The sequence below is a fragment of the Pterocles gutturalis genome, unplaced genomic scaffold (assembly GCF_000699245.1).
Source record: "Pterocles gutturalis isolate BGI_N339 unplaced genomic scaffold, ASM69924v1 scaffold6271, whole genome shotgun sequence".
Classification (NCBI taxonomy): domain Eukaryota; kingdom Metazoa; phylum Chordata; class Aves; order Pterocliformes; family Pteroclidae; genus Pterocles; species Pterocles gutturalis.
The window spans coordinates 1-13,955 of record NW_010105307.1 but is presented as its reverse complement, the minus strand read 5'-3'; the positions used below and the strand labels follow the sequence as shown (position 1 = coordinate 13,955).

General features: G+C 34.8%; 1 protein-coding gene across 1 annotated transcript in view; it reads right to left on the bottom strand.

Annotated features, from left to right (window-relative positions):
- The window catches only part of LOC104471842 (arf-GAP with Rho-GAP domain, ANK repeat and PH domain-containing protein 2-like), a gene marked incomplete at its 3' end in the record, with an annotated part of 62,662 nt that extends 51,454 nt beyond the window's left edge, over positions 1-11,208 (bottom strand). The window contains exons 1-3 of the mRNA XM_010087331.1: positions 10,301-11,208; positions 3,008-3,078; positions 1,998-2,077 (exon numbers count right to left, since the gene is read on the bottom strand). Of these exons, the coding sequence (XP_010085633.1) occupies positions 1,998-2,077; positions 3,008-3,078; positions 10,301-11,208 (1,059 nt within the window). The remainder of the gene's footprint in view (positions 1-1,997; positions 2,078-3,007; positions 3,079-10,300) is intronic.
- Positions 11,209-13,955: the final 2,747 nt, after the last annotated feature.

Genomic DNA, 13,955 nt, shown 5'->3' with positions numbered 1-13,955 from the left:
GAAGAAGAGCAATGGTCAACTTACAAGCACTTAGAACAAACTTCAGTCAGTCAGTGTAACAACTTGGGATGCTTTCTTGTATGTAGATAAGCTATATTTTCATGTTAAGTTATCTTTTAAAATGAAGAAGCAGTTACAAGCCCTAAAATCTCAGATACTTTACTACTTTACAGTGTTATCTAAACTTTCTTATTTGATTATAGGATACTTGACACTTACTGAAAAAAATCTGAAAGTGAAACGTAACTTAGGACCTTTGTTTTATGGTTCGTCTTTATGACCTCTGTCTGCAATTAAGTTCTAATGGAACTAAAATTAACTATGAAGTTTCCAACAGGCATGAGATAAATACAACTCAAAAAACTGTTCACTTACATTAAAGTAACAATTAAAATCCAAATCTTCAGATCAGGGAAAGCATGTAACAATACACTACATTAATAGTGACTCTACAACCAGCAGAAATAGCAATTTTATTTCAAGCAGATAATCCAGTTTAACAGCATGGTATTTTTGTATTTGGTGCCTTTGTAAGATAAGAAAGATTGCTGACAGCCTTCCTGGGTATGCTTTCTTATAACCACTTCAATGACACATACAGAGTAATATTAAGAAGTAACAAGAAGGCTAGGGAACTTTTTGTAGAAAATCTGCTTATGCCATTGAACTAATTACAAAGAAGTTTGAATTTTTGAAGACATTGGCACAAACGACAACTGGAACAGACAAGATACTGTACACAAGTAAAGAAAACAAAAGCTCAAAAGTCACTTTTGTGTGCAGATAAGAACTAGAAAGAGAAACAAGACATGAATTTATGTGTACCTCCTTAACAAGTCAACAAAAAAGCACAATATATTTCCAAAGGAAAAAAAAAAAAGTACATATCAAAAATAGAGATAATTTTTGTGCTTCTAAAACCACTCCCATTTATTTTCACTGACCAATTCTCAAAAAACTAAAATTAGGAAAAAAAAAAACCTTGGCATCCATTTGAGTAGCTTTCATTTTAGTCAACAGTTTACAGTTGTTTAGGAAGTGAAACATTAGAGTGAAGACCAGGACCAAAACAAAGAATGATGTATTGTTTTCTCTAATTCAGTGCCTTGAGATTGCCTGGGACAAGTATAAGCAACCACAGAATCAACAATTTCTGGTCTGCATCCTGCTGAGTCAGAAGCAGGAGCTGGGTTTCACAGCATTTGGCAGATGCTTCACTATGCTAATTTACTTCCCAGTTCTCCACGATTCCCTGGTCTATCCACATGCCATCTATGGCATTCACACCATCAATTACTGATCCTAACAAACACGTTCACTTCAGAGAATCCTACAATAAAAATTACTTTCTAGGTATACAGCAAGTTTAGGGGATGCATGAAAAATATCAGAAGTCCTGAGAACTTTCATATACAGGCATTAAAAAAGAATATGGCCATTATGTCACCTAAGCGAACATGTAAACTGCTTTCAATGGATACACACAAGCCTGTGTGGAGATGGCCGGTCCTGATCTGTAACTATCAGAAGAGAAAAACCACTTTTACCTTTACTAGTCAATTCTTATGGTTATCCACCACTTAACCTCGCCTAGGCACAAAGCATTACAATATACCACTGTACCTAGGGAGGTAAAAGGAAGTCATCAAGGTAGTCTGCAATTGCCTGTAACTGACTGTTTTGCATTTGATATGGCAACTCTGGGCATTAAAAATAAGTCAGTTATCTATTGTACGTTGTTTAAAAAAATTCAAATTAAAAAAACCCCAACTGACACACACCACAGCTTCCTATTACTACTGAACAGTACAAAGTGTATCTCAAGATTAAGACAAGTCACTAGTCCACAAATATTTACATTATAAATGGTTTGCATGTACCTAAAAAAACAGAAAAGGTACTCGGATCTGAAAAAGCAGAGGAAAAAAGAATTAAGGGTAATATAAAACACATAATATGAAGATTAAAGTAAAATTAGACCAGACTTCTCAACTTACTTTAGCATCGTTAGGGCTTTCACAAATAAAGGTTTCCCCATATGGAGAGATGATGGGTGGCTTTTCTTCTGTGAAAGTTTCTTAAAGAAAAAAAAATAAAAATAAAAAAACAAAACCACATAACAGAGTCATACAGTGCAAGGCTCTATTGAAATACTAGTAAAAATCAACAAGGTGCACAGATTTTTCTGCTTCTGATTTTTCTGTCCTTCTCAGAAAAAAAATTGAAGAACAAGAAACAATTTCCCGTCTCCAGCTAAACTCCAGACATGTTTTTTCCCCCTTCGGGCACTACTACTATTATCACATAATTTGGACATAACTTGCATACTGGCATTTTCTTCTTTGCTACCCTTTGTCAAGTTAAAAAAAAATCCTTCTGTTGCGTATCTTAGGAGCAATATCTTTAAAGTGTCCTTTATTCTGACTTAAAGAAAACAAACCCACACGAAAACTCATTTGTGCACAATCTTCATTTTGTCGCCAAGTACTTGCTTGAAATTAATATGCATAACTTCAAACAAGACAGACCTATAGAGTATGAAAAAGCTTTTGTTTACAACTGACTGCACAAGACTTCTAAACACTTTCAGTAAACTATTTAACACAATTAATTTCCTGTTATTTCCTAGAGCTACTAGCTAACAAATTAAGCAGCAGTAGTCAAAGAATATGCTCCTTATATCCTCAAGAAAAAGCTACCTCTGCTTAAAAAAATCTGGACCTAACCTTAGAAACTCAAAATACTGTAGTCTAAAAAAGTATATTAAAATGAGGTTTAAAGACTGCATTTTCTAATTTTAATTTTATTAGTTCATAAAAAAAAAATGAAGTAAAAATGCAGAAGTGGTTAAATGCTCTGCTATTACATACATCACTTTTTCCAGACCTTCCAGATGCCCAATATTTCTTAAAATATGTAAGTCAGTACTCATTTTAGACAACTTCTGGTCTGAGTTTTCTTTTCTCCCTCAATATTAAAGACGTAAATATCAGTGTGCTTAACTCACTGTTTTGTGACATTTGCCTCCCAGTGCAAGAAATATTTACAAGATCCACATCTCTTCTTTTCTGAAGGGAACTTGAACAAAACAAAGCACAAAATGAAAACATTAAGTGACATTTCCCAGAAATGGAGTAAAAACATCTTCTGCAGTTAAACTATTAAAATTATATACAAATATTGAAATAGTCAGTTTCAAGTCTTGGGAAAATTTCTGATTTAAGTCACCCAATAATGTGTTTTCTTCCCTTTATGACACTGAATACTCCTCTGATCCTAGCACACACCTTGTGTTTGCTGTAGTTTTTTTTTTTTTGTTTTGAATTGACCTTATGATACATTTAGATTTCCAGGAAGCATGAACATTCCCCACTGTTCCCTTACCCTTTGCCCTCCCTTCTCCTTCACACCAATTACCAATGACTATATTTAAAGAAAGATGTACTATGAAAGTCAAATTTAACAATAAGCTCAAAGGGAGCATGGGCATGGAAATCCAGACAAAACATGCTCTCAATCACTTAAAAAAAAAAAATGCTGTAAAGTTTTAATTTCCTACAGTGAATTTTTTTTCCCAGTAAGTTTTCAATCTGAGACATAAACGACATTGCTTTGCAACTGTCTGTGACTACTACTGCATATTTTGTAGATAAGAATGTATCCCCATGCACAACAGAAAAATCATTTTATTATTTGTGTTGTGCTGGCCCTTAAGTATACCAGCAGTCTAATGATAGTAGCACTCATCATGCTGCTAAGGATCACACTTTTTTTCAATTATGTATTATTAAAAATAATTCTGTATTATTATTATTATTATTACTATTTATTATTTCAGGCTGCGACAGCAGCTTTAGAATAACAACACGGGAACAAATATGCCTGAATTAGTACATTTCTAACCCATCTTCCCTACTCTAGCAGTCTGTATTAGAGCTGTTTTTCAGCCAAGCTCTGATTTCCCCTGTTAACATGAAGAATTAGTAATTTTTCCCCTTAATTTCATTTTCTCTGCTTGAAATAACAGTGATACAGATTGTCATGCATCCTTATAGAATATTCATTGATTGATCCTTGAAGTTTTTCTAACAGTTCACATGTCCTCCATCCTCCAAAGCCAAGGAAAAGTATGTTTTATTTAACATATCAGTATTCCTAATTTTTGTTTCCCCACTAGACATATTGAGAAATTTTATTCTTTTAAGATTAGCCCTATTCAAAACTTTAGAAATACTGTCCCATGAAGTCCAAGTTGAATTGCTCCATATTGCAGGCTGATGTTTCTCTATGACAAAAGGCATAAATTTATGAACTACTATTTCATAGTATTTTTAATCCCTGCCTAAATCTACCCCAAACAAAGTATTAGATTAAATTAAAGACAGAAGCCACACCTTATAAAGTTACTTAACATCTCAAAAGCTATCCAGGTTATATCAACTAAGTTCCTCAATGGTATTTTGTAAAATCCTTGTTTTAGAAAACATAGGGTGAGCTTGGTCAGTTAAGGTGGACCATGGCCTAGTTCCCATACATAATTGCTTACTCTCCTGAGTTGTAATTACAAAAAATGCACAGCAAATACTTTAAAAGTCTGTGTTGCTTCATACATTTTGCTAAAATTGATGTTACATCCTTTGAAGCTACATTAGCAAACTAACTTAATACATTTGTATAACCTAATTTTAAAGAACCTGGCATGCTTACAGGAAAAAAAACAAAAACAAAACAAAAAAAACCCACAACCCACCACACCACAAAAAACCCTAACTTTTTCAACATTGACCAGATTTTTTGATGTTAGGTTGGGTTTTCTTAAGGGTATTAATAGCACTAAAATAAATTAGAGATACAGATGAGGAGCTTTGAGTCAAAGAGCTTTTAAAAGCATGGTATTCTTCCTTATGTAAAACAGTGAGTCATTGGCTTAGTTTCTGAAGGGATGGATTTAAAATTGGGTAATGGCAACAGCAATGAGTGAAGATAAATCCACCAGGAAATGAAAAACAACAAATCAGCTTACAAAGACCTGCATTTTTAAAATCATATTGTTTTTCACAGCCTGTGTATTCTTTTTTGGTTATATACCTACATGTGTGTATACATGGCAAGAAAATCAGTGAATAAGCAAACTGCACTCTTTTTTCCCAGCAAAAAAAATAAAACATTTTTGACATTTTTGGAAAACAAAGTTCTAACTTATATCAAGTAAAAACTATTTCAAGATATATAATAAATGGAACAAGTTTACTTTGAATATCCGCTTGAAAGATCATGTATAAAAAACAACATACAGTGCAAGATATAAAACGGTAATAATTTGTCAGTGCTCAATAGAATAGAACAGTTAGTTATTGCACAAATCAAATACCTGGATTAAAAGACAGAAAAATACTGAAGACTTCTTTGGGGGCAAATACAATTGAAAAAAATCTTATATCTACACAAATCTATGACCTTCCTTAACCACCTCCCAAATTCTATCCTTCTTCAGATTAATGATTTTCTTTATTTTGCTCTTAATAGGAAGGTTAGTGCAAGCAGTGTGGCAATCATAAAGCGTGCCAATTTTACAAAGACATAATAATTTCAATTAAATTATCATTTTGTTACAACAATAGAGATTAAGACCCACTATTTTCAATATATTAAGAGGTGATGGATGCAGCTCAGGCTGCTTACTCTGCCCCACCACCCTTTCCTTATGCATAAACAGGATGAAAGGGTGTGATGAGGCTGCAACCGGTATTGCTAAAGGCTGAGAGACTGGAAAGGTGTGAGCTTCACACTGGGCTGAGCTGAGCTGTTTTATTCAACATACTCCTGTGACCCTGCAAATAAAGTGAGCTCCAGAGTTCAGTGCAAGCAGTCAGTGCTTCGAAATCTTTACTGGCATTCATCTGCTGAGTGTTTTAAATTAATGAAGCTTTTGGTTTCAAACTAATTCAAAACACGTTTTCTTTTTTATCTGTCTCAAGACCTAACCCTCCCATAATGCAAACATGTCAAAAGCTTTCTAGCATGCTGTGTTACAACTTCAGACTGCTTGCAGAGGTAAATTAATGGTGATGCTTGGCCACAGGAAGAGAGAGAGCAGCCTCTCTCCCCTAAAACCTTTCCTTTGTGTGACAGAACAGAGACACAGCAGCACCAGCTTCAGCACCTCATTAGCAATCTTGATTACTTATATGTTAAGAAATGGAGTCTAAAGAATATCAGCACCAAGCAAGAAATTTCAACCGTAGGATCTGCCAGTCGCAGAAACAGTGCCTGCTCAGGCCAAGCACCAGTATCTATTTTATTTATTTATATTTTTCCCCAAATGCAGCATATTTTCCAGATTTACTGTTGGTCTACTGCTTCTTATTTCTCCTAAAAAAGAACCAGAGAAATCTCACTACTGAACAATACAAGTAATAAAGTTGGGAGATATGAAAAAATCTAAAAGTATACAGAGTTCATCAGCCTGAAATTTTATCTGTGTAGCATTCTGCATAACAAACAGATCTGCCATGTTATAAATCTAATTAAGCTTTTTCTTTGAACAGATTGCTGCTCTAAATGATGCAACAGTAGCTATTTCACCTAAGAGTGACGGCTAAATGACATGATCCAAAGCCTCTAAAACTATCTCTGTACTTCCTGTTTAATCTTGTGCTAAGGGCACGTCAGTGGTTAGCTCCATCCATTACATTACTTTCACTATGCTGTCTTACAAAACCTGTAAATGGAAGAAGTCACTTAGACCAAAAAGTATCAAGAAAGACCATGAATTTAGCCCTTAGCTTTGATCCATAATGTGGCTGGGGAACCATATCAAAAATTTAAGACTGCTCACTCCAATACAGAATGCAGGGTCTCAGAAAAGGTGATGACTCTGTCGAATAAAGATGTTTTGGATGCAGATTATTTCAATTTTGGAAGATGATTTGCAATCCCCTTAACAATCCCAGTGCTTTTAGACACCTTTGGAGAGATCTTTACTAATTCTGCATTCAGAGAGCTCATAAAGTTACAAAAAAAAAAAAAGTCTAGCTGACAAGAATCTAGCACAATTACACATCACTTCACTACTGATCAACCAAAAACACTCCTAAAATCTGCACAATAACCTCACTATCAAGAACACTGTGTAATAGTCACTTTTATTTTCATTTTTTTGTATATTCCGCACTTATTCTGCACCCCTCAGTACTACAGTGATGCTACATATACTTTAAAGAAGAAAAGAAACAAAAATATTTCTAACTTCTAAAATGCTATGGTGTCTTACCAGCTGACAGCGTGTTTTGTTACAGGCAAGAACCAGAAGCAGAAATGAGGTACAGGAAGCAGATATAATTGCAAGAGAGGCAAGTACATTATTAGCAATAAAAAGCAACATGGTCACATCACTACTAAGGGGCACGAGGGGACCCACCGTATGAACATGTTGTGCCAGAAGGCACATAGGAGATCATGAGAAAGCCATTCCCTTGCATAAAAATTTAATGAATAATATCCATGCATGACTAGAAGGAAATGTTCAGTTTCCCAGAATATTTCAGAAGGATTTCTCTGCCTCTATGGAATAGTCTTCACACGGGGTAATAAGGATGAAACCAGCACCTATCAATAAAAGTCAGTTGGGGATGTTTGTCTATGTAATTATGTAAGACAGACACAATCTCTTCTGAGGTTAAAGATGCTGCAAGGTGCCATTTTAAAATTCTGCATCAATCCTTTAAAAAAAATACATATATATCAAGAATGTTCCTGTGACATTTAAGTTCTGTTTTGAAGTTCTGCTTTAGCCTTGATCTTCCTCAGATAGACTGCTACTTGTCCTTCCTATCCATAATATTATAACTGGAGCATAAAGATGAAGACAATAAGATGGAGCTCAAAAATCAAAATGGGGGGTAATGAAGTTAGTGACCCAGTCACACATCAATCAGTAACAGACTGGGATTTGGAGGATTTACTTCAATCATGGGAAGACTACAAATACAACACATTCCCTCTATTGGATGACTGTTTCTCAAAAGTCATTAAGAGTACTCTTTTAGAAGCTAGCTATTATATTTTAGGATGAGATTCTCATTTTGGGTCAGCAGGATGAGCTTTATTATATGAAGCAGGGATAATCACTCTACAAAAGTCAATGTAAAGCTACTCCCCACTGAAAAATGTTTATACTTAATTTTCAATAAGTACAATTTTTTGGTGATTTTGAAGACACTGAGGAAATATATTTTTAAAACACACAAAAATTTCTTAATTGTTGCAAAGAAGCTTTGTCTATCCATCTGTCAACCAAATAATTGTATTACTGCATTTAATATTGACTTCTTTCAATAATCTGAAAGAAACTTACAAATGCTGGGAAAACTCTGCACTTAGGGCATGTATAAACTTGCTAATGATGTTTCTAACTGCTGAGATATGCAGATGAAAAAGACAAGATAAATACAAAACATTCTCAGACATATCCCTTCCAGGCATAGCTAGTGGTTAAAAAAAAAAAAAAAAAGTGCAAGCTAATGATTTGGATATGGCTACACCAACAAAACTTTGCATATGTCTTTACACGATTTTTTCTTCTCTGTTTGAGACACTTAACCAGCATGACAAGTAAAACCTTATAGTTAATGAACAAAAAATATCACAAATTAATCTGTGGGAAGATATTCTTGGTTCACACAGCCTGTAATATTGTGATCAACTGCACAGTCAATGCCTATTATTTTTAACACTCAAGCAATATTACTTTTATTAAGATAGGCCTGGAGTTAAGTTCTAACATCAGACCTTTTTCTCTACATTTCAGCATATTTCTGCAAGACAAGCTACAACTAATGCTTACTGAAGACAATAAGTGCTACTCACTAATTTGTGGATTCAAGTTATGAACTCAACCGCCTTCAAGGCAGAAGAAAAATCCACACCCACATCCTATGAATATTTTGAAAGAAATTCAAATTCTCCTATGCAATTTATCATAACAAACATTCTTGTACTCTATCCAGTACTATTCTCACCAGTGCTGCACAGAACTGTCCTTACAAAGATTCCTAAACTCTGAAAACTTCCCACATCTACCCCTTACCCCCTCCCCCACACCTTTTTCTACTTTTTTTTTTCCTGTTGGAATGCCTCAAAAATATTTTTATACTACAAGCATTGTTAAAAGCAAAGGTTTTGTTACTATGAGAACACCAGCAAAAGGCAACAGCTAATATGACAAACCGGTTGCATTCATTCTCTGAGTTAACAGTTAAATGACAGCCAGTTTAGGAATTAATCTAAGAGCCATGTTGAGGAAAATCCTTGCTTCAGACCCACAGTATGATGTAACTTCCTCCTCCACAAAATATCCTACTCTAATTTAAAATTTAAAAAAAAATACGTATTTATATTTACATATAAATTTTATATGCTTCAAGGCTAAGACTTAAGATTCTCATGTAACTGTCTTACGCCCATGCATGCAATCATATCTGGTACATCTTGCTTTGTTTACAGGGTGGCTACACCACCCAATGCACAAAACAGACAAGAAGGTTTTTCTAAATTTTGCCCCACTTTTTTAGATAAAACTACATTAATACGTGTAATTGTGTAAAACTTCCTACATCTTTCTTATAAGTTACATATATAAAAACAATAAACTTGTATTTTCCAAGAACAGTACCTCTTGAAAGTTACTAAGATACAACTTGAATACTTGTGTTTCACAATAACTGTTGTCTCATCATAAAAATAGTTTTTTATACTTAAGGGTGAATTTTTAGACCTCTTGAAATCACCATTTTGTCACCATTTTCCTGTGATGCATCAGAATTTCATTGGATAAATTGGACTTAAGGTCTAATAATTATTATTACCACCAATATTTTGGTTTGGAATAGATTCAATGCTTTTTTCTGTTATTTTTCAGTCATGGTTTTGTAATATTTGCATATTTCCATGCTTCCCCATTTTAACAGCATACAGATTAAGTTTTAAAAATGCTTGATATAGTTGTTTTTAACAAGAGTTATATCTAAAACAACAAAAATTTCTTTATTTGCAATTAAGTAGACACAGAGATGATTGGAGAGGTTATTTCCAAAATTTCCCTTTATACTCTTGTTTGAGTATTTAAATTGCAATGAAGCTTAATCCTCCTTCAGTGTCATCTGGCAACATTCATTCCAGATTCAATGCATTTACAGCATATATTAAAAAAAAAAAAAATTACATACAAAACCCATGAGAAACCCCAAACCATAATTTTTACAATGATAGAGATTCTTCATTAGAAAGAAACAGCAGTTACCTTGATGAAGCTTGAATTTTACTTGATTTGGGAATTTCTGGTACAGGTCGATGTCTTAACATAAAAGACCGGCTTGCTCTTGGAAATACTTTAGTGCAGTTTTGTGTACAAGAATCATATAAGTCATTGTCTACCATTTCTCCTTTAAACTTAAAGAATGAAGAGTTTGGCTCACTATCAGACAAATCATCCTCATCTGCAAACATCAGATATTTGTTTTCACCGTATTTTGTCTCATATGAATGAGCAAATGAGGAAGGATGATCATGAAATGCCAAAGAGCCAGCCGAGTGCTCATCAGTTCGGTATGCAGCAGCTTCTTCCAGTGATATATCTGGCTGAGTATTCATCTCAATACTTCCATTTAGATTGATGGCTTTTACTATGCTGTCTGAATTCTGGTACAAACTAGAAAAATCCAAATTTGTTCCACTACCATCACTTGCGTCACATGAGCTTTGCTCTGCAAGTTCAAACCTTTCTTTATCAATATCAGCTTTATTAAGAAATTGTTCTGACAATGTTGCAGGTATCAAGCTAGTCCCATCTACACTTGAATTGCTTATTGGAGACTCCTGATCCGAGGATGAATATTGCTTCTCTTCTAAACCTTTCAAGTCTTTCAGTTTTAGATTTTCATGGAAAAGAGAATTTCCTTGCATTTTCGAAAGAGTAGTGTCTAATTGCTTAAGGAACCTTCTGCGGTGCCCTGTAGGCAACACTCCCATTTGCTGAAGCACACTGTTATTTATTCCCACACAATCTGTCACCATGTTATAGCCATATTCTTTAAAGTTAGGAAGATACTGCCCCAAGTTAATGTTGACCAAGAATTCTTCAATATCAGTGCCATTGCCCGTGGATGACATGATGATAGCTTCATTCCGAATATTGCCCCACACAGTCATGTAGAAATATAGTCAGGGTGTGTGCATATTCACTAGCAACAAGGCTCTCTAAATTTGTTGTCAGACAGCCAGTGGAGAATGTCAGTTTCTTCAAGACACTTCTTCAAGTTTCTTCAGTTCAAACTGATTTTTTTTTTTAAGACTGGAAACCTATGGAAAGGAAAAAGGGCACTGAAAAAAATTCACACCTGAATTCACATTAATCTTGACAAAATTGTGAAACACTCCCTGTCATTTGTACAGTAATATTTTTAAATTGCTTATATATGAAAATTTCAAGGAGGGTAAACAGCAAAACATCTACATCCTTTTATCTTGACCTCTATGAAGAGAACAGAGAAATCAAAGTCTTAGCACAAGTAATACAGTCTTAAAACAAATAATCCTAGCAGTTAACGGTAAAATGAACAGTTAAGAGATGAACGACTTATCTACACACACACATTCTTATTATACTGTACTTGGATGTAAGGGGGAGAAAAAGTGAACCAAGACCAGAGCTGGAACCCAAAGCTTTCCCACTAACATGCTAGCACCAAATAACTACAGCATAAGGCTTCTACTCCCTTGTCTTCTGAGCCTTAAACTCTTTTTAGCACAGAAACGCACTTTTGATGGGAAAAAGGAAAAATTACTAGCTACAGCATTCTATGTGAACTGTGGGTTCAAGCCCTCTTCAACTGAGAATCCAACTGAACAAGTACCATAACCAACAAAACAGTTTACAACAGCAGAATCACTTGAGCATGGTGGTGGGAGGGAACTGCCTTCATTGTTTAAACAACTACAGTCAGAAAGCTATGGAGATGATCAAAATACACCTTGCAGAACAGGCCCTTCAAAGAACTGTCACACGGGAAATCAGTAAACGTGTAACTACTAGCTTTTCAACTCTGTCAAGGAAGCAGTTTTCCCTTGGCCACAAACAGTAGCAGAAGCGTAACCCCATAGGCAAGTAGGAACCTTTGGTATCTCAAGTGCCCACGGCAGTTTTTCCTTAGTATTTTCCAATTCAGCTCTTGCACTTTCCAGATTCCACCTGAGTCCTTCTTTCCTTCAGGGCCATATCCAAACTCACAATTCACCGAATCCAAAGCAGACAGAGAAGCTACCTTTCTGAAGGTGTTTGAGACAGCCTGAAATCACATCTCTTTAAAGAAGGTTTAAGATCAGCAGCAGTCAACAGGTTTTTCACCTCCCTCTTCCTGTATAAAGAGTAATCTGGCCTTAGGGAAACCTGCTGACTGTAGTAGCAGCTGTCCTGGCATGCAGGTACTAGCCTTAAGCAGCCTAGAAAAGAAAGAACAGCTTTGGCAGAACAGCATAAGACTTAAGCGGCAATTAAAAGAAAAGAAATCACACACAGAATATATCCACGGTAGTAGGTATTGATACCTTGTTCTTCAAAATATTTCCTGACAAAAAGGGCACTATGATCTAGAATTGAAGCCTACTTTTGTACTGTATTAATTCATCCAATACAGGACACAACCTCTTCCTGTAAGATTTCTCCAATATTTTTTGAATAACTAAGTTGTTATCCAGAAAAGCCGTCATAAATAAATCTTTACAGCCCTTCTCATTCCCCAAAGCCACATACAAATAAATATAAATTTAAAGTCATGTAGCAAATGGAGCACAACTGTTATCACTGCTATTGGTGTTTATTATAATTATTAAATAAGTGATTAAATAACTAATCCAATCACTAGAAGTCTTTTCTAGCAAAACTTAGTGAATACCGTCATTGCTCCTACACTTTCAAAAAGTGGTAATCAAAAATAGGGAAAAAACAAACCTCTTTACACTTACGCCATATATATATATGACATAATAAGAGGGAAAAAAAAGACTAACAAACATACACTTATGGAAGATGTAAAAATCAACACAGCACACTTACTATAACTGTTCCATTATTTTAGCTAAGTCTTTGGATTCTTGCTAATCTCTTTAACTTCATTTTTGGGGAAATATTTTTATCTTTTGTCACTGTCCATAAGTCTGAGAAGTGACTTATTATCTTGAATCTGAAATTCATACGGTTGAAATTTTTTAGAGAGGGAACTCTATAGACCAATCAGATATCAACCTCTCAAGAGAGAAGTTTGTCAGCCAGTTAACCCTCATTAAAAGATTCCCAAATCATTTGAATTCAAAAAGCCTTCGATTGAGCTAAACTGATCAACAATCAGCTTTTAGATCTAGCTTTGTCCTTTCCCAACCCGAGTACTTATCTAAACACTCGCTGTTCCTTTAAAACTTTCAGACATCAGCATTTTCTCAAGCTTTTCACGTAAGCCTCTAGCCATAAAAGATAAAATTCAACAGTATGACCTCCACCCATCTCTAAACCTTCAAAAATACAAATATAAATAGTTTCCTAAGAAGTGGAATATACATTCTGAGTACAGAACGACAAATAATTAATACAGAAATTACTAAAGTGGGCAAAAAGCATCAGGTAGGCACTGTTTGTGCCAGAGAAGAGTCTTTCATGTACTCATTAATGGAGAAAAACAAAACAAAACAAAACCAAAAAAAAAAAACCTCACACATGTTCAAGAATATAAAACCCATGCAAGGTTAGCATATCAGTCTAAGTGTTTTAAAGCTGGAGTTGCAAAGGGTTAACTCAGACATTTTCACCTTCCTAGGAAGTTCTGGGCTTCATTGTGGTGTTTGGGTATTTTTTCCCTGAGGTGTTAGCATTTATTTCAAACAGTATCATTCTCTCAACCCCTCCA